Source organism: Neoarius graeffei, chromosome 7, assembly GCF_027579695.1.
Source record: "Neoarius graeffei isolate fNeoGra1 chromosome 7, fNeoGra1.pri, whole genome shotgun sequence".
In the NCBI taxonomy this organism is placed as follows: domain Eukaryota; kingdom Metazoa; phylum Chordata; class Actinopteri; order Siluriformes; family Ariidae; genus Neoarius; species Neoarius graeffei.
The window spans coordinates 79,576,716-79,597,131 of record NC_083575.1 but is presented as its reverse complement, the minus strand read 5'-3'; the positions used below and the strand labels follow the sequence as shown (position 1 = coordinate 79,597,131).

At 41.9% G+C, this 20,416-nt stretch overlaps 1 protein-coding gene across 5 annotated transcripts in view; it reads left to right on the top strand.

Annotated features, from left to right (window-relative positions):
• Positions 1–20,416, top strand: part of npnta (nephronectin a) — a 188,187-nt gene that overhangs the window by 24,251 nt on the left and 143,520 nt on the right. For all 5 annotated transcript variants that reach the window (XM_060926466.1, XM_060926467.1, XM_060926468.1 and 2 more), the window contains exon 2: positions 17–117. In XM_060926466.1, coding sequence (XP_060782449.1) covers positions 17–117 — 101 coding nt within the window. The remainder of the gene's footprint in view (positions 1–16; positions 118–20,416) is intronic.

The following is a 20,416-nucleotide window of genomic DNA, read 5'->3' as shown; positions in this document are numbered from 1 at the left end:
TTGTGTGTCCTGACAGGTGGCCCAGGCAGATGGCCTCGTCCAATGGGCTGTGCCGCTACGGCGCTCGCATTGACTGCTGCTGGGGCTGGACGCGGCGCTCCTGGGGGCACTGCCAGCGTGAGTATCCTACCGCTACTGTGGGCAGCCAGGGCGCTGGGGCTAGCTTAGAGGGGCTTTCACTTCTGTTTATATGCACTAACTCTCTGCCACACACACTTACACACGAATATAGACTGACTACACAGCAAGTCACCAGTTCTTTATTAAAAACGGGTCACCATTTTCCGTTTAGCGCTGTCAAGAACTGAAAGCATGTGCTGATGTTATAATATGTGATAATTAATGTCATCTTTGTGTACAGTCTTAACATGATATTATATTTTAAAAAATAAATTCCCCAATGTTTATCTGGGGCTGATTTTATGAGTGAGCTACAAATTAAACACATTTGAAAGAGGAATCATGAGAAGAGCATCTTCAAATTCAACCAAAATGAAGAACCATAGAAGACAAGTCTTTTTTTATGCTGCCTTTTAAATTTGACATACTTTCAAAATAAAAAAAATAGGTACCCTATGGGTACATGTGGCTCCTGCTTATAAATAAAATAGTTTTCTGATCCCATGTCTATACAGTAAATATCGCATATCGCTACATGTTATCAATGATATTCGCCTCATCTCTTGCAAGCGTCACCAAGCTGTGAGCAGCATCAGGGCTTGGAGTATTTTGGTTTCCAATTTTGTTTACTGAGTTTCGTTCAAAATACAGTGCTGTGAACTAGATCGACAGTGGTGCTTGAAAGTTTGTGAACCCTTTAGAATTTTCTCTATTTCTGCATACAGTAAATATGGCCTAAAACAACATCAGATTTTCACACAAGTCCTAAAAGTAGATAAAGAGAACCCAGTTAAACAAATGAGACGAAAATATTGTACTTGCTCATTTATTTATTGAGGAAAATGATCCAATATTACATATCCGTGAGTGGCAAAAGTATGTGAACCTCTAGGATTAGCAGTTAATTTGAAGGTGAAATTAGAGTCAGGTGTTTTCAATCAATGGGATGACAATCAGGTGTGAGTGGGCACCCTGTTTTATTTAAAGAACAGGGATCTATCAAAGTCTGATCTTCACAACACATGTCTGTGGAAGTGTATCATGGTACGAACAAAGGAGATTTCTGAGGCCCTCAGAAAAAGCATTATTGATGTTCATCAGGCTGGAAAAGGTTACAAAACCATCTCTAAAGAGTTTGGACTCCACCAATCCACAGTCAGACGGATTGTGTACAAATGGAGGAAATTCAAGTCCATTGTTACCCTCCCCAGGAGTGGTCGACCAACAAAGATCACTCCAAGAGCAAGGCGTGTAATAGTCGGCGAGGTCACAAAGGACCCCAGGGTAACGTTTAAGTAACTGAAGATCTCTCTCAGATTGGCTAATGTTAATGTTCATGAGTCCACCATCAGGAGAACACTGAACAACAATGGTGTGCATGGCAGGGTTGCAAGGAGAAAGCCACTGCTCTCCAAAAAGAACATTGCTGCTCGTCTGCAGTTTGTTAAAGATCACGTGGACAAGCCAGAAGGCTATTGGAAAAATGTTTTGTGGACGAATGAGACCAAAATAGAACTTTTTGGTTTTCAATGAGAAGTCTTATGTTTGGAGAAAGGAAAACACTGCATTCCAGCATAAGAACCTTATCCCCTCTGTGAAACATGGTGGTGGTAGTATCATGGTTTGGACCTGTTTTGCTGCATCTGGGCCAGGATGGCTTGCCATCATTGATGGAACAATGAATTCTGAATTCTACCAGCGAATTCTAAGGCTACGTTTACATTAGACCGTATCTGTCTCGTTTTCTTCACGGATGCACTGTCCGTTTACATTAAACCGCCTGGAAACGGGAATCCGCCAGCGTCCACGTATTCAATCCAGATCGTGTCAGCTCCGGTGCTGTGTAAACATTGAGAATACGCGGATACGCTGTGCTGAGCTCTAGCTGGCGTCTCATTGGACAACGTCACTGTGACATCCACCTTCCTGATTCGCTGGCGTTGGTCATGTGACGCGACTGCTGAAAAACGGCGCGGACTTCCGCCTTGTATCACCTTTCATTAAAGAGTATAAAAGTATGAAAATACTGCAAATACTGCCCATTGTGTAGTTATGATTGTCTTTAGGCTTGCCATCCTTCCACTTGCAAGTGGTAAGTGATGTGCGCTGGGATCACACACACAGCGTCTCAGTCCCGAATCACAGCTTGTTCACTTCACTCGCGTGCTCTGTGAGCTGCGCAAGGCCGGAGTGCGCACCCTCCAGAGGGCACTCGCTGTTCAGGGCGGAGTGATTTGGAGCGCAGGATGCCTGCGGAGCCGAGCATATCCGTGTATTGGTGTTGCTGTGTGCACACAAATTGTGTATTGGTGTTGCTGTGTGCACACTAATCGTTTTAAAAACGTTAATCTGATGATCCGCTGATACGGTCTAATGTAAACATGGGCTAAAAGGAAAATGTCAGGACATCTGTCCATGAACTGAATCTCAAGAGAAGGTGGGTCATGCAGCAAGACAATGACCCTAAGCACACAAGTCATTCTACCAAAGAATGGTTAAAGAAGAATAAAGTCAATGTTTTGGAATGGCCAAGTCAAAGTCCTGACCTTAATCCAATCGAAATGTTGTGGAAGGACCTGAAGCAAGCAGTTCATGTGAGGAAACCCACCAACATCCAAGAGTTGAAGCTGTTCTGTACAGAGGAATGGGCTAAAATTCCTCCAAGCCGGTGTGCAGGACTGATCAACAGTTACCGGAAACGTTTAGTTGCAGTTATTGCTGCACAAGGGGGTCACACCAGATACTGAAAGCAAAGGTTCACATACTTTTGCCACTCACAGATATGTAATATTGGATCATTTTCCTCAATAAATAAATCTCATCTCATCATCTCTAGCCGCTTTATCCTTCTACAGGGTCGCAGGCAAGCTGGAGCCTATCCCAGCTGACTATGGGCGAAAGGCGGGGTACACCCCGGACAAGTCGCCAGGTCATCACAGGGCTGACACATAGACACAGACAACCATTCACACTCACACCTACGCTCAATTTAGAGTCACCAGTTAACCTAACCTGCATGTCTTTGGACTGTGGGGGAAACCGGAGCACCCGGAGGAAACCCACGCGGACACGGGGAGAACATGCAAACTCCGCACAGAAAGGCCCTCGCCAGCCCCGGGGCTCGAACCCAGGACCTTCTTGCTGTGAGGCGACAGCGCTAATCACTACACCACCGTGCCGCCCAATAAATAAATGACCAAGTATAATATTTTTGTCTCATTTGTTTAACTGGGTTCTCTTTATCTAACTTTAGGACTTGTGTGAAAATCTTTATGATGTTTTAGGTCCTATTCATGCAGAAATATAGAAAATTCTAAAGGGTTCACAAACTTTCAAGCACCACTGTATTTTCAAAAGAGTAAGAAAGCACTTGTTCATGAATTGTCTTAGAAGCATTATTTAGTACTAATGAGCACATTTTGTTTCACAAGTGCAGTGTAAAGACTCAAAAATAAAAAATAAAAAAAATTAAAGCGAATCACAGAAGTTTGATCTCGGCTTTTCAATATATCTTCCAGAAAGCTAAAAAAAAAAAAAACCTTACAAAACCTTTCATTTGACTTTTCAGAAGGACCAAACAAAAGCTGTGATAATCAAAAGGTAATTTTTCTTAAAATAAACACCACTTACTTGATATCGAATCAGTAGCCTTGGCGAACCACAAGGTGAATTTCGTTTATCTTTTTATCTGCCGATTATCTTCAGATACTATGAAGTTATAACGAGATTTTTCTTGTTTCATTTCTGGTTCTGATTGGTTCCGAAGTTTATCAAGAAGTAGAACGGGTAATCGAACTTGATCAGGATAAGTGCTGATTGGTTACGAAATTTTGCTATTGTTACACTCATTCTTACATTCTCACAACACGATGACATAGCGGCTTTGCCACTCGTTCTTGTGTACCTTTGACAACACGAGATCAACTGTTTGTACCGCGAGATCACGATTCGCCGTTCTGGTGATTGTAATGCTTATGCGTATGCACAGTACGCTATTGTTACGGTACACCCATTCTTACAACACGATGATATAGTGGCTACTGCCTCGCTTCACCTCTATGAGGCAGTAGCCACAAAAAATGGTATAATAAATATACCATCAGAAGTACCACAGGAATAATTTTCCCATACAATGATGTTCCACACTAAGGGTCACCAAGCCAACGACAGTATTGGTCCTTTTATTTATTTATTTATTTATTTATTTTGTTTTTATTTTATTTTTTCCCCCTTGTGGTCTTCTCCCAGAAGACCACAAGAATATTAATAACATTTTGAAGTGTCCACCATAATGACGTGTGTTGAGCATTTAAATAATATTGATTGGTGTTGAGTGGTATATCAGATGTATTCCATTCAGCTAGCATGATATTGAATGAGTCGAAGACGAGTAGCTGAATGGAATATATCTGATATAGCACGAAAAATAAAAACCAGCCAATATTATTATTATTATTATTATTATTATTATTATTATTATATACACCTTCATTGGAACAATTATAGATTTGTTTACAAATTGTCCCAGTCCCTCGCTAGCGTGTAAGTTTTACATGTAATACGTATCTTATGGCATTTTCAATTCATTGCGACAGTTTACTGCGGGCGTCGCCGGCGAACAAAGAAATGCTTGTGCATATGCGCAGCAGAAAACTTTCTCATTGGATATCCGCATCAGCTCCGATGTGTGATGTCGTGTTGTCTTGACGACCATGCAATATTGTAAAGCATATTCAACGTTCATTCTCCATTGGGTAGAGTGACGTAATAGATCTAGGATAAGCGATATGCTAACAATATTGCATGCTGTCAAACCAAATGAATGAAACCCGCAAGAAGGGAATAGAACACGTTTTTATTCCATGGAAAAAGGGTCCTGTTTGTATAATAATGCAGCATATTGTAAGGTGATCAGCACATGCCTGATATGTACATACCTTAATATCAGATTTGCTTATGTTTAGTTTGGTGAGTTTGCAGACACATTGCTTTGATTGCAAAAATTTCCACTGTCATGAACTGGTGACTTCTATTAAGTCAGAATTAAATTGTGAAACCCTGGCAGATTCAAATATATAAAATATTCTTATACCACAGCGCTGTTGAATTCTAACAGTAATTATGGCTACAAGGTTATATTAATTTGCTCATTCTAATACGTTATCGTTTCTATACTAACAGTATACACATACAGTGGGGCAAAGAAGTATTTAGTCAGCCACCAATTGTGCAAGTTCTCCCACTTAAAAAGATGAGAGAGGCCTGTAATTTTCATCATAGGTATACTTCAACTATGAGAGACAGAATGGGGGGAAAGAATCCAGGAAATCACATTGTAGGATTTTTAATGAATTAATTGGTAAATTCCTCGGTAAAATAAGTATTTGGTCACCTACAAACAAGCAAGATTTCTGGCTCTCACAGACCTGTAACAAGTTCTTTAAGAGGCTCCTCTGTCCTCCACTCGTTACCTGTATTAATGACACCTGTTTGAACTCGTTATCAGTATAAAAGACGCCTGTCCACAACCTCAAACAGTCACACTCCAAACTCCACTATAGCCAAGACCAAAGAGCTGTCAAAGGACACCAGAAACAAAATTGTAGACCTGCACCAGGCTGGGAAGACTGAATCTGCAATAGGTAAGCAGCTTGGTGTGAAGAAATCAACTGTGGGAGCAATTATTAGAAAATGGAAGACATACAAGACCACTGATAATCTCCCTCGATCTGGGGCTCCACGCAAGATCTCACCCCGTGGGGTCAAAATGATCACAAGAACGGTGAGCAAAAATCCCAGAACCACACGGGGGGACCTAGTGAATGACCTGCAGAGAGCTGGGACCAAAGTAACAAAGGCTACCATCAGTAACACACTACGCCGCCAGGGACTCAAATCCTGCAGTGCCAGACGTGTCCCCCTGCTTAAGCCAGTACATGTCCAGGCCCGTCTGAAGTTTGCTAGAGAGCATTTGGATGATCCAGAAGAGGACTGGGAGAATGTCATATGGTCAGATGAAACCAAAATAGAACTTTTTGGTAAAAACTCAACTTGTCGTGTTTGGAGGAGAAAGAATGCTGAGTTGCATCCAAAGAACACCATACCTACTGTGAAGCATGGAGGTGGAAACATCATGCTTTGGGGCTGTTTTTCTGCAAAGGGACCAGGACGACTGATCCGTGTAAAGGAAAGAATGAATGGGGCCATGTATCGTGAGATTTTGAGTGAAAACCTCCTTCCATCAGCAAGGGCATTGAAGATGAAACGTGGCTGAGTCTTTCAGCATGACAATGATCCCAAACACACCGCCCGGGCAACGAAGGAGTGGCTTCGTAAGAAGCATTTCAAGGTCCTGGAGTGGCCTAGCCAGTCTCCAGATCTCAACCCCATAGAAAATCTTTGGAGGGAGTTGAAAGTCCGTGTTGCCCAGCGACAGCCCCAAAACATCACTGCTCTAGAGGAGATCTGCATGGAGGAATGGGCCAAAATACCAGCAACAGTGTGTGAAAACCTTGTGAAGACTTACAGAAAACGTTTGACCTCTGTCATTGCCAACAAAGTATTGAGATTGCCAACAAAGTATTGAGATGAACTTTTGTTATTGCCCAAATACTTATTTTCCACCATAATTTGCAAATAAATTCTTTAAAAATCAAACAATGTGATTTTCTGGATTTTTTTCTCATTTTGTCTCTCATAGTCGAGGTATACCTATGATGAAAATTACAGGCCTCTCTCATCTTTTTAAGTGGGAGAACTTGCACAATTGGTGACTGACTAAATACTTTTTTGCCCCACTGTAGACTTGCATGATGGCCGGTCCACTTCAACACATTTAAAAATGTAAAAGTGCAAGGCGTGAGATGATACACTAAAGCCATGAAACGAGACACATCCTGATACAGGCTTCATGATATTCTTCGATATTGACAAAAACAAAATATGGAATCTGATATTTATTCTGCAATCACAAGAAATCAAACCACTGGTAACATTAATATGGAAATATGAATATTATTATGGAAGAATTGTTTTACGGAAGATTGCGCCTTAAATGATTAGACTAAATAACAAATGCGTGTCATCACCGACATCCACATGAAATGCATGAGTGAGCGCGCCACACTTACCAATTTAATTGATCAGGGAAATCGTCGTGATTTTATTTTGTATATTTCTTCATCCCTCTGAATTTAATTTCTGGTTATGCCACTGCCAGCACAACACATAACATGCTTCTGAATCATTTAAGAAGCGAATGTGACTTACATCAAGCATAGCACACAGGCTTTACGGTAACTGCTACACTATATACATGCTGTTCACACGGGCCAAATGAAATGAGACTGCAGGCTTTGTGGGGTCCCCCCCCCCAATTTAGATGTAGCCAATTTCCACCCACCAAACAGGTCTGCCTTATCACACAGCAGCAGTACCATGGAGGGTGAAGGTCATCACATGCTTCCTCTGAGCTGCCTGCATCTTTTCAGACTGCTGCTTCTGCAACATTAAGGAGGAAAGCACAATCCACCCACTTCTGTATGCATGAGCTGACAGATGCCCATGATTGGCCAATCTTGCTGTCTTGAGCTCTAAGCCACGGATAGCAGTGGCATCATCAGGATTCAAACTAGCGATCTCTGACTGATGGGGCAAATGCTTTTCTATTTCTATTGCACCACTTGGGAGCCACGGGCTTTGTGGTTGACATGTGCCATAACGCTTTCCAGGGTTCCCACTGGGTTCTGAAAAATATTCTCTGATTTTTATCCCCCGCTGGCCGAAAGGCCTAAAGGGGGATTATGTCGTGGTGATTTCTGTCCGTCCGTCCGTCCGTCCGTCCGTCTGTCCATCCTGGGAAGGGTGCTCACATTCTGAAATCAACTCCTCTCACAGTTTTTGGAGGAATTTCACGAAACTTGGCAGGATTCTTTGTTATATGTTGGTAATACGGTTATTACAATTTTGTTAAATTGGGTCACATTTTACCAGAGTTACAGCCCTTGATTAACAAAATTATACTTCGACAATTTCATGAGAGCGTGTTTTCCTTCTGAAATCAACTCCTCTCACAATTTTTGGAGGAATTTCACCAAACTTGGCAAAAGGCATTGGTATATGTCGGTAGTACACTTATTATTATTTTGTTCAATTCGGTCGCATTTTACCAGAGTTACAGCCCTTGATTAACAACCTTGTACTTTCACAATTTCATGAAGGTGTGCTTGTCTTCTGACATCAACTCCTCTCTCAATTTTTGGACAGATTTCTCGAAGCTTGGCAAAAGGCCTTGTTATATGACGGTAATACGCATATTGCGATTTAATTTTGTTTGTGAAAATTTTACCAGAGTTTTGACCCTTGATTAAATAACTTGTACATTGACAATTTCATGAGGGTGTACGTTCTTTTGAAATCAACTCCTCTCACAATTTGTGGAGGAATTTCACCAAACTTGGCAAAAGGCTTTGTTATATGACAGTTATATGCAGATTGAAATTTGGTTTAATTTGGGCAGATTTTACCAGAGTTATGCCCTTGATTATTAACAAACTTGTGCTTTGGCAATTTCATCAAGGTGTGCTTGCTTTCTGAAATCAACTTCCCTCACAATTTTTATTATCCTCTGCTGACCAAAAGGCCTGAAGGGGGATTATGTCATGGTGATGTCCATCCGTCCGTCCCAGGAAGTGTACTCACCTTCTGAAATCAAATCCTCTCACGATTTTTGGAGGAATTTCACAAAATTTGGCAGGATTCTTTGTTATTTGCCGGTAATACGCATATTGCAATTGTGTTCAGTTCAGTCACATTTTACCAGAGTTATGGCATAGTTGCCAGCGGCAGATACAGTATTGTGCTCTCAAAGCACTCTTGTTTCCTTGAAAAATCAAGTCAAAGAAGTTTTATTCAATTTTTCTTAATTTTTCTTCACTTAGTCTGTATTTTTTCTTAGTTACTGACTTATCAAAGTGGACTTAATACAGGTTTCTATCAACCAAACTGGCACAATTCAAATATTTGTACAGATATAGCTAGGCCTCTCTATTACATATAAAATTTGGGCTCTACTCCAACCTCTAATAAGAAAGAATTGGTTTTGGCCACCTTGTGCACCATCAAGCTGAAATAAACCTCTTTACTTTGAGCGTACTGAAGGTTATTTTAGCATGGAATTATTCAAAAGAGGTATTAGGACTCCCTTTAGCCTTTACTTCAACACAAAACTTGATTTACAATTGAACAGAGTTGAGAAGAGTCTTGGAACAACCAACAGTGAAGGAATCCTATTTTCCCATCGATTTACGAACTGAACACAGAATGACACCGTGATTGACATCATATGTTCGCTGCAGGGACTCAACATGCCACGCCACCTGAAACATAGCTCCCTTCAGTCACTTGCCAGCTGACTGCACTTTCACTTTGGCACTTTTTTACCGATCCCTGTATTACTGACACTGTCCGATGTGCTCAGGGATGGTAGGGGCTCTGAGTGTTTTTTACTGACCCCTGTATTACTGACATTGCCCGATATGCTCAGGGATGGTAGGGGCTCTGAGTGTTTTTTACTGACCTCTGTATTACTGACATTGCCCGATATGCTCAGGGATGGTAGGGGCTCTGAGTGTTTTTTACTGACCCCTGTATTACTGACATTGCCTGATATGCTCAGGGATGGTAGGGGCTCTGAGTGTTTTTACTGACCCCTGTATTACTGACATTGTCCGATATGCTCAGGGACGGTAGGGGCTCTGAGTGCGTCTCCCCCGTGGCCGTTTCGGCCCTTAAATCATTTTCATCGCTTGAGGAAGCCCCCCACAAAAAACTTTGCCAGCTTAGACTGCGTCATTGTTTGGTTCATGCAGAGATAATTACATCACCACACCAGGCCAAGTAAGACGCACTGCGAATGGTCAAAAGCTTGGAGCTCATTTGGTCATTATGTGTAGTTGATTTTTATTAGTCACAAGCACATGCTTGTTGTTTACACTCTGGCTTCCCGCCATCTCTTCACTGTGGTTGGATTTTGGCAAACAGAGGGATTTGTGGAAGGATTTCTAGAAAAGATGACTTATGATAATGATGACAAATACATTTGTCACTGTAACGACTACTAGTAATTTTCTCTTCATCATTGATGGCTTATGTTCGTCAATAACGAGCGTGACGAGCACCAGTGGGAATCCTGGCTTTCTTCTGATTAGTGTAACTTTTTGGATTTTTAAGTAAGCATGCTTTGGGAAAGTTAAGTTCCCACTTGCAAAATGTGTGCTCTGTATGCTACTACCTCTGCTGCTGCCACCTAGTGTGTAAGTAGAGGTTGAGCTCAGTGTTAAACTGGCCTCTCGCAACACACATCAGAGAAACAGAATTCATCTTATCAGTATTTTGTACTGTGATATATGAGCCACTGATATCCTGTATCATGCCGAATAATTCTTGATATAATGAAGCGTTCTCTGAGAAGACATTTCTCTGCGTTTTTGGAAGGCGTCTCCAGTGCCAACACTTTGTAACAGTTAGCTGTAACTTTAAGTTTTCTGCCACTGCAAAGTCTTACGGACAAAAGACTTTGCACATTTCTCAATAACTCGAAAGGCTACCTTTTATCTCATTAACTTTTAAAAGAGAAAAAAGAGACGGTGGTGAGGGAAACGGATGCTTATAGCTGCTATAACGTAAGTGCTAACAGGAACTAACTTGTCTCATGGACATTCCAGAACATTACACAACAATGTTACTATAAATAGATAAAACATACAACTTAAAACGTTGTTACTGTTGACATAATGCTGTGGTATAAGAGGAATAAAACACTCTGGAACATACTGTTAACATATCACACCACCCTGTTGGTGATTTATTTTCCTTAAACATCCCTTTCCATTGTGTTTTATTCCTTAAATAAATACACACTTATAGGATAGACCTACGTCCAAGCTCAAGAAGGAAATTTTACTCACATAATCTCCGTTAGAGCAAACGGGGTGCTAATTTATTTAACACCAGGCTGAAATGCTATAAAACACACCCCATTTCCAAAATATCATCCAGAATAGTTCCCCAAATGATCTTACACTGCAAATAAAAAAGATTTTCAGACTGAGTACCTTTAAAATGAATGTGCAATCACTGTAAACGGCCAATGAGCTGCACTACTCATGAGCTCCTCTCCTCTCGTACTCACAGTAATGAGCTCTCACTTGTTCTCTTGCTTTCTCTATCAAAAGAAAAACATATTTACATCTCCCCCCAAAAAATCTTCCTTGTACAGAAGCATTCAGTTCATCAAGTCTATTCAGAGCATTCAAAGGATGAGCCGACAGCGCTTGCATTAACAATATTAGCATGGTTTATTTGTCTGGTGCTGCATGTTCCATACACATCCAATAAAGTTAAGGCATGTTTCAATTCCAAGCCCAAACATTTAACCTTATGGTGAGATTAAAATAGCCTCGCACTTGGTGTAACTGCGTATGAGGATATTATTAGCTGGCTGAGAGTGGCTGGCAGCCTGACAAATGCACAACGTTCTCTGCATGGCTTGTACGCATGATATTCCAGCTGTTGCTTCGGCTGTGGGAGCCTGATATATCTGGCTTCGCTCAAGAAGAAAGCTGCTTGACTCACAAATCAACACACGGAGCTGTAAGTAACAGCTAATGTGAGATTTCTAACCCCATGGTGTCTGAGGCATCTGTGCACTGAGCACTAAGTCTCTCTTATCTTATTTAGTTTATGTGCCACCTGTCACGAAATCACACATGGGACAGGATGAAACAAATCACGAGTGCATACCTGTGATTTTGTGCTGGGTGTGTGTGCGTGAGAGTGTGTTTGTGTGTGTGCATGAGAGTGAGTGTGCATATGTCTCTCACATTTCCTCTGGTGCTTTTTCAGTATATTTAAAAAAAAAGGTCATTGAATATTGCTAAATTCAAGCAATGTCATATTTACCGGGTTTATGAAAAGATTCAACATGAACAGCCAAGTTTAGTCGTATTTACAACTTATAAGAAGAACCTTTCAAACCTGTGAACAAGTTTATACAGTGTCTTCCAAAAGTATTCATGCCCCTTGGTGTTTGTCCTGTTTTGCTGCATTACAAGCTGGAATTAAAATGGATTTTTGCAGGGTTAGCACCATTTGATTTACACAACATGCCGACCATTTTAAAGATGAAAATTGTTTTATTGCGACACAAACAATAATTAAGATGAAAAAACAGAAATCTGGAGTGTGCATAGGTATTCATCCCCTTTCGTATGAAACCCCTAAATCAGAGCTGGTCCAACCAATTCACTTCATAATTCACATAATTAGTTGATTAAGATCCACCTGTGTGCAATCAAAGGGTCACATGATCTGTCACATGATGTCTGTATAAATCACCCTGTTCTGGAAAGACCCTGACTCTGCAACACTACTAAGCAAGCAACATGAGAACCAAGGAGCCTCCAAACAGGTCAGAGACAAAGTTGTGGAGAAGTATAGATCAGGGTTGGGTTATAAAAAATATCCCAAACTTTGAATATCCCACAGAGCACCATTAAATCCATTATAGAAAAATGGAAAGAATATGGCACCACTACAAACCTGACAGGAGAAGGCCACCCACCAAAACTCACAGACCGGGCAAGGAGGGCATTAATCAGAGATGCAACAAGGACACCAAAGATAGCACTGAAGGAGCTGCAAAGATCCACAGCGGAGATGAGAGTATCTGTCCATAGGACCACTTTAAACCATACTCTCTACAGAGCGGGGCTTTATGGAAGAGTGGCCAGAAAAAAGCCATTGCTTCAAGGAAAAAAAAAAAGAAAACCTGTTTGGAGTTTGCCCAACAGCTTGTGGCAGACTCCCCAAACACCTGGAAGAAGATTCTCTGGTCAGATGAGACTAAAATTGATCTTTTTGGCCATCATGGGAAATGCCATGTGTGGCGCAAACCCAACACCCTGAGAACACTATTCCTACAGTGAAGCATGGCGGTGGCAGCATCATGCTGTGGGGATGTTTTTCATCTGCAGGGACAGGAAAGCTGGTCAGGACTGAAGGAAAGATGGATGGCACTAAATACAGGGCAATTCTGAAGAAAAACCTGTTTGAGTTGGCCAGACGTTTGAGACTGGGACGAAGGTTCATCTTCCAGCAGGACAATGACCCTAAACATACTGCTAAAGCTACACTGGAGTGGTTTAAAGGGAAACATTTAAATGTCTTGGAATGGCCTCGTCAAAGCCCAGACCTCAGTTGCTGTACACCAATGCAACCCATCTAACTTGAAGGAGTTGGAGCAGTTTTGCCTTGAGGAATGGGCAAAAATCCCAGTGGCTAGATGTGTTAAGCTAATAGAGACAAACCCCAAGAGATTTACAGCTGTCATTGCAGCAAAAGGTGGCTCTATAAAGTATTGACTTTGGGGGGTGAATATCTATGCACAATCCTGATTTTAATTTTTTTTCTAGCTTAATTATTGTTTGTGTCACAATTAAAAAATTCACCTTTAAAGCGGTAAGCATGTGGTGTAAATCAAATGGTGCTAACCCCCCAAAATCCATTTTATTTCTAGCTTTAATGCGACAAAACAGGAAAAAACACCAAGGGAGATGAATACTTTTGCAAGACACTAAGTGTATAACCCAGTGCTGATATTTCTCAGTGTGATCAAACCCATGAAAGTTTAGTTTGTGGTTGATGCTAAATGTAATTATAGTGTAACTGTAGTCATACAAGCCTTTTCTTAGTGATTTACCATCACATCTGAGCAAAATGTTGATGATCCTGGCAGATTTGTCTTATTTTCATTTGTTTTGTTCAACCTAAAAAGGTTCCTGCTTTGAACAGATACGTCAAACGCCTGTAGTCTTGAAAATGTTCATGCTGTAAAAAGCTACTAAAAAGTTCTGGAGCTCCAGCCCAGGAACTAAAATCCTGCTTCCTCCAGTGAAGGCAATCATAAAATTACTAGGTTCCAGAAAAGGTTCCTCTAGTTGAAAAAGTTCTTGGCTTCCTGAAAAAAAAATCTGAAGTGGGTCATTACATTACATTACATTACATTGCATTACATTACATGGCATTTAGCAGACGCTGTTATCCAGAACAATGTGCAACAAGTGCAAAAGTAAGGTACCAGAAGCGCTGAACTTCTAGAGAAGAACGTTCTAGTACCAACTGAACAAGTGACTACAATAACTAGTGTAATATTCTGTTGGGGTATTGATGCTCAATTAGCCAAGGAAACAAACTCAACCATACAAAGTACAACAAAATATGGAACTCAAACAGCTAACCCCAGGCTAGACAGTACACAGCCTGGGCTGGTCTCGACCAATATGCAGTTACACAGTGGGTAGGGAAGCAGGGATGAGGTGCAGCCTGAAGAGGTGGGTCTTCAATTAAGTGAAGTTACTAACAAACTCTGGAACTACATACCAGGAGCTAAAATGCTGGTCCTAGACAGAACAATGTAAGCCAACTTATAGTCCAAGAGCTAAAATCCTCTAGTAGAAACAAATAAAAAATCCATGGGTTTTGGAAAACATTCCTATAGTAGAAAACATGCCTGAAGTTCCTGGATTGCTAAACTAACTAAACAAAACTAGAGCTAATCCTAAAATTTAATGTTGCTTCCACTGGCCTAACCAGGATTTTATTTCCTGGGCTGTAGTTCCAGAACTTTTAGTCCCTTTTCAATCCTGGAACCTTTCCGGGACCCTAGGAACAAGGTTTTTCTACTGGGGAAACTATGTGAACATATGAATTTTAAGTATGTTGTTATTGTTTTGTTCAGGACCAAAATTTTTGTTTCTTGGCTGTAGGTCCAGAACTTTTTAGTACCTTTGATCTTCAGGAATTTTAAACAGGTTTTTCTACCAGAGGAACCTTTTCAGAAATCCATGCATATTAAGTTCACTTTGACTGGAGAAACCAGAAGTTCAGTTACTTTTCCAAACTTTTTAATACCTTTGCTTTGCAGGAACCTTTTCAGGAACCTTGTAAATTTAGTAAGGAACCAGGATTACTCCCTGGGCAGTGTGTCTAGAACTTTATAGCTCCTGTTTCTGGTGTTTTAGTCAAGACCACCTAAACCGAGACCAAATCATGACCAAGACCAAAGTGTATTGAGACTAAGACAAGACCAAGACTTTGAGGGCTTGAGATCAAATGAAGATCAAGACCAAGGCAGGGTGAGACTGAGGCTACAGTACATCCACACAACAACGGCAACGAGATTTTTTTTTTAAAATATCGCATCCACATGGGCAACGGATCAGTAAAATATCAGGTTCATATGGCAACACAACGCTTGCTGAAAATGATGCAATACACATGCCACACCTCTACGTGCGCTGTAAGACGGTCCCATCGGAGACACCAGAACAATAGAAGTAGACGCATGCGCATAAACCCCTTCTTCTGTAGCATTAGCCACACAAAGTTTTGATTATTAATCAGTAGCGTAAAACGAAAGACGCAGAAAGAGGAATGAATGGGGGTAGATGGAAGCTGGTACGCCAACATTCTGATATCCTCCAGAATTCTTTAATGGTCCGGAATAAATTGAATGCTACACGTTGATGGATTACTTTGTTCTTCTACGCCCTTTTTGAGGAATGTATTGTCGGACTTAAACCAACATCTGAAGAGGTGAGATCGCTCCTTTTTTTTTTTCCTATTTTTGCTGGCGGGATTGTTTTTGTTTTTGGAAAGCGCACGGGCGGTGCGCGGTTTGGTACCGCTTCCGCAGTGTTTGGACTAAAGACTCTGCCCTAAGGGGTATTCTCTCACTCTCTCTCTCTCACTTTGCACCATTACACAATAAATATTCACAGTGAAAATATTTTGTAAGCGCGTTTCATGAACCAAGTTATAGGATCTGTTGACAACTCGCATCGAGTTCGTTACACTTCTACCCGGCGTGAAGCACTGACAGTCATGTGGTTGTGACATCATTGTAAACAAATCCGTTCTACTCATCCAGATGACTTCGCAACGGCGCCGTTGCCAGATTTTTTCACTCTGGAACCCGTTCTCAAAAGATTTCGTTTTGGGGTACCCAAAATGCCGGTGCCGTGTGGACGCCAGGCCGAAACGATAAACAATTTTATCAGATTCACCTGAATCCGTTGCCATGTGGACAGGGCCTGAGTCAAGACCACGGCCAGACTAGTGTGTGTGGGGGAGAGGTGACGGCCATTCACAGGAAGAACAATTTCAAATTCTTGGGTTTCAGTCATGTGACTTTTCTTAGTGGTTTTACCGGAAGTGAAACAGCTGGTGGTCTAGCAAACCAAAACGGTTGCCGTAGTACAAACAACTAGCGATAACTTATTAGAGTTTGCTCGTAATCTAGAAGCCACTGCTGGCTTTAGATATATTCAGAAGATTGCTCTGTGCAATGGAATCGACCCCTACAGTCTGGGAAAGAAGAATTTGTCATACGATCTTGAAAACTACCCTTCAGTCGAGTTCCCCAACATCTCGAACTATCTGGTGTTGCAGACGTCCTTCTACACCACAAAACAGGTGAAAGTGTGGAAGAGTACGGAGGCTTACAACTTTTTTTGTATGTGGCTGGGTAAAGGACCTCGGGATCAAGTCGCTGCTGAATGAATCCTGTGTTGTTTTTGCCCGTGTAAGTATGTTTTTTTAAGCTTTTCGTTCATGTCTTTACAACGAAGCGCTGCAAGTTGAAGTGTAAACAAACAACAGTTGGCTTGATTCTCACTTGTGTTGGCTCTTATCTCTCAGGTAAATCATTCACAAAGATCATCAGAAACCCCTTTAAAGATCTGGATCTTAGTTAAACAAGACGGAGAAGTGATCACGGTGCATTGTAACTGTACGGCTGGGTAAGAATTTTATCACGACCTTCATGCATATGGACTTTGTGAGGAGGAAACAAAGAAACAGCTGGGGACTTTAGCGCTTCGTGACTAAAAAAAGTACTGTAAAATAACGACACAGCAAGAAAAGTACTTGGAAAACACTAAGGACATAGCTGAGAGGGAAATACAAACCTTTCACCAAGTGATCACTGCAAACTCGAGCATGCTTCGACTCGGCTCCCTTCGATTTCAGTGAGAGGTTCGAAAGCCACCTTTTCTCGACGTCTTTTTGTGAAATCCTGTGTTCGTTCACCCTTTTTTATTAGTTCATGGGGAACCCTGAAGAAACTTTTATCAGTTTCACAGTTTGATCGATTCGAACAACCTAAAACAACGCAAGCGTAAGGCATTTTTCATATGAGCAATGCACCTTCTCTGTACAAACACTTTGTCAACTGAGCTTTGGTAGACCACCAGCTAAAGTTTTGAATAACTAATGAGGCGGATGTAACGTCACGTGAAACCCAAGAATTAGCAATGAGTCACATTACTGGCGGCATTTGAAGCAGGGAATTTTACATCTAATCAGAGTAACAATGTTAACAGATAAATCAGACAATGCACAGGCAATTTAGTGAAATCCCCACAGTTGTGGTCTTGACCGGCCTTGAAAGAATATCCCGAGTCCTCTATGTCTGAGACCAAGAATAGACCGAGTAAAAATGCGGTCGATTCCGAGACGAGACTGAGGCCTTCAAAAAGTGGTCTTGGGACCGATCTCAAGTACTACAACACTACCTGCTTCATCGAAATGCTTTTATGGACCAGGAAGTATTGAAGTGGCATTTGAGCTGACATGTCGCAAACTTTTCAATTCTGTTATTTTACAGTGTAATAGAAATTTAGTTGTTTGTTCACAAGAGTCCTCAAAATGTTCAGTTCCTGAAAATGATTTTCGAATCTGGCGGCACGGTGGTGTAGTGGTTAGCGCTGTCGCCTCACAGCAAGAAGGTCCTGGGTTCGAGCCCCGGGTCCGGCGAGGGCCTTTCTGTGTGGAGTTTGCATGTTCTCCCCGTGTCCGCGTGGGTTTCCTCCGGGTGCTCCGGTTTCCCCCACAGTCCAAAGACATGCAGGTTAGGTTAACTGGTGACTCTAAATTGACCGTAGGTGTGAATGTGAGTGTGAATGGTTGTCTGTGTCTATGTGTCAGCCCTGTGATGACCTGGCGACTTGTCCAGGGTGTACCCCGCCTTTCGCCCGTAGTCAGCTGGGATAGGCTCCAGCTTGCCTGCGACCCTGTAGAAGGATAAAGCGGCTAGAGATAATGAGATGAGATGAGATGAGATTTTCGAATCTCTCCGGAAACACACCTAACATGTCAACCCCAAGGTCAGTGTGTCCCCGATCATGGCTAATGTGCAGTCAGAGGCATTTCATGTACTCCGGCAGTAATTGAAAGTGTCTGGAGAAGAGAGAAGAGACAGGATAAGGGTGAATGAAAGAGACAGCAGGAACTCTGTCTTTCTTGATTGCAGTGTATCAGTTTCTCTCATCATCCATCACATTCTTACACTCCTGAGGATATCCTGAAGTGCAGAACTTGACGATCCTAATAAAAGCCTGACAGAACAGATGGGTCATGGAGGGGAGCTAGCGTATAGACCTGCTCTGTGTACCATACCCAGTCACAAAGCTCCGGGTCCAAATGTTGGGCCAAAACTGAAGTCAGAATTGCCACTGTTCACCGCAGTAGCTACAGGAAGAGACATAGACGTGTTTTATTTCCCAGAACATCTGGATTCTGGATGGCAATGCTTCAGTGTGTCTTTCAAATTGAAGGCTAAACAGACAGACTGAAGCGCACATTCACCATAATTAGAGCTGAAGAAGAGTCTTCTCTCTCTGTCTCTTTCCGTTATTGACTTTATCTTTTTCTCTGTTTTTTTCTCTTTATCTGTCTTTGCATGATTGTCTCTTTTCCTGTCTCCATTTTTTTCTGTTGCTTTCACACCGGACATAAAAAAAATGTGCCACTTCCATATCATTTTTGTGTTTCAAATCAGTGACAGCGGTCAAAAATCAATGCGTCTTCACACCACATTTGGCTGCACACATGAAGAGGGTCCTCCCCCCGCCTCCATTTTAGCTACGCTTCACAAGCATTTCTATCTGCTGCCTTTCTGCTTTTGAAAATACATGGAAATATTATTTGCTCATTCGAAATATTCTGTGATAGTCTCATGGGTGGACATGGTATCTTACTCCTCAGTCCATTTTCCTTTCAGAGTTAGCAGGAGAACATGATAAGCCAGGCAGGTGTAGTCTTGCACCCAGCTGTTGCAGTCAGAATGATAAACAGAAACGTAACATGTTGTTACATATCAAAGACAATATTATGCAACAAGAATCTGAAGAAAATGGGCTTTAGTTACTGAATTTACTGAATCTGAATCGGGAGCAGGTCACTGCTGAGCTTTAGCTTGCTTCAGTGTTTAGCTTGGTTGCATTTCTTCTTCCAGCCTGGCTGGCTGATGTTCCCATTCACTAATCACCATTGTTAATCAAAGGCCAATCACTGACCACCAATGTCTCCCGATGATCAAACACTGCCTACCATTGTTCCCAATAATCAATCACTGATCAACATTGTTTGCAATGACCAATCTCTGATCACCATTGACTCCCAATGACCAGTCACTGATCACCATGTCAGCTATGACTGATTACTGATTGGGGTGGGTTTTCCAAAAGCCTCTTAAGGCTAAGAGCACCTTAACTAGGAGAGAAAGCGTTCATTGTGCTGCTCGCTCTACCATTTAACGATGATCTTTGTGCTACAATGCTTTTAGGAAACTCAGGCCAGAATTGTTCTCAGTGATCAATAATTAATCACCATTGTTTCAATGACAAATCACTGATCACCATTATTTCCCATTGACAAATCACTCCATCCATCCATCCATCCATCCATCCATCCATCCATCCATCCCATCCATCCATTATCTGTAGCCGCTTATCCTGTGCAGGGTTGCGGGCTAAAAAAAGTCAAGTCAAAGTCCTTCCTGCACCATGTGGCGCATCAAGCGGTGCCGATCTCTGTTTCCGTAGCCCTTGGCCTCTCGCCTATTACATAGCTAGGGTTACGGGGGGGGGCTAGTCTTCTGGTAACCATGAGAGTTTAACTTCCCACTCACATCTGTATTGCAGCATGCCTTGCCAGATGGTAGTAGGTACCATTTTTATGATGGTCTTTGATATGATCCGACCGTGAATAGAACTCCCAATCTCCCGATCAAGAGGCGGACATGCTAACCACTAGGGCACTAACCGGTAGGGTTGCGGGCAAGCTGGAGCCTATCCCAGCTGACTATGGGCGAGAGGCGGGGTACACCCTGGACAAGTCACCAGGTCATTGCAGGGCTGACACATAGACAACCATTCACACTCACATTCACACCTAC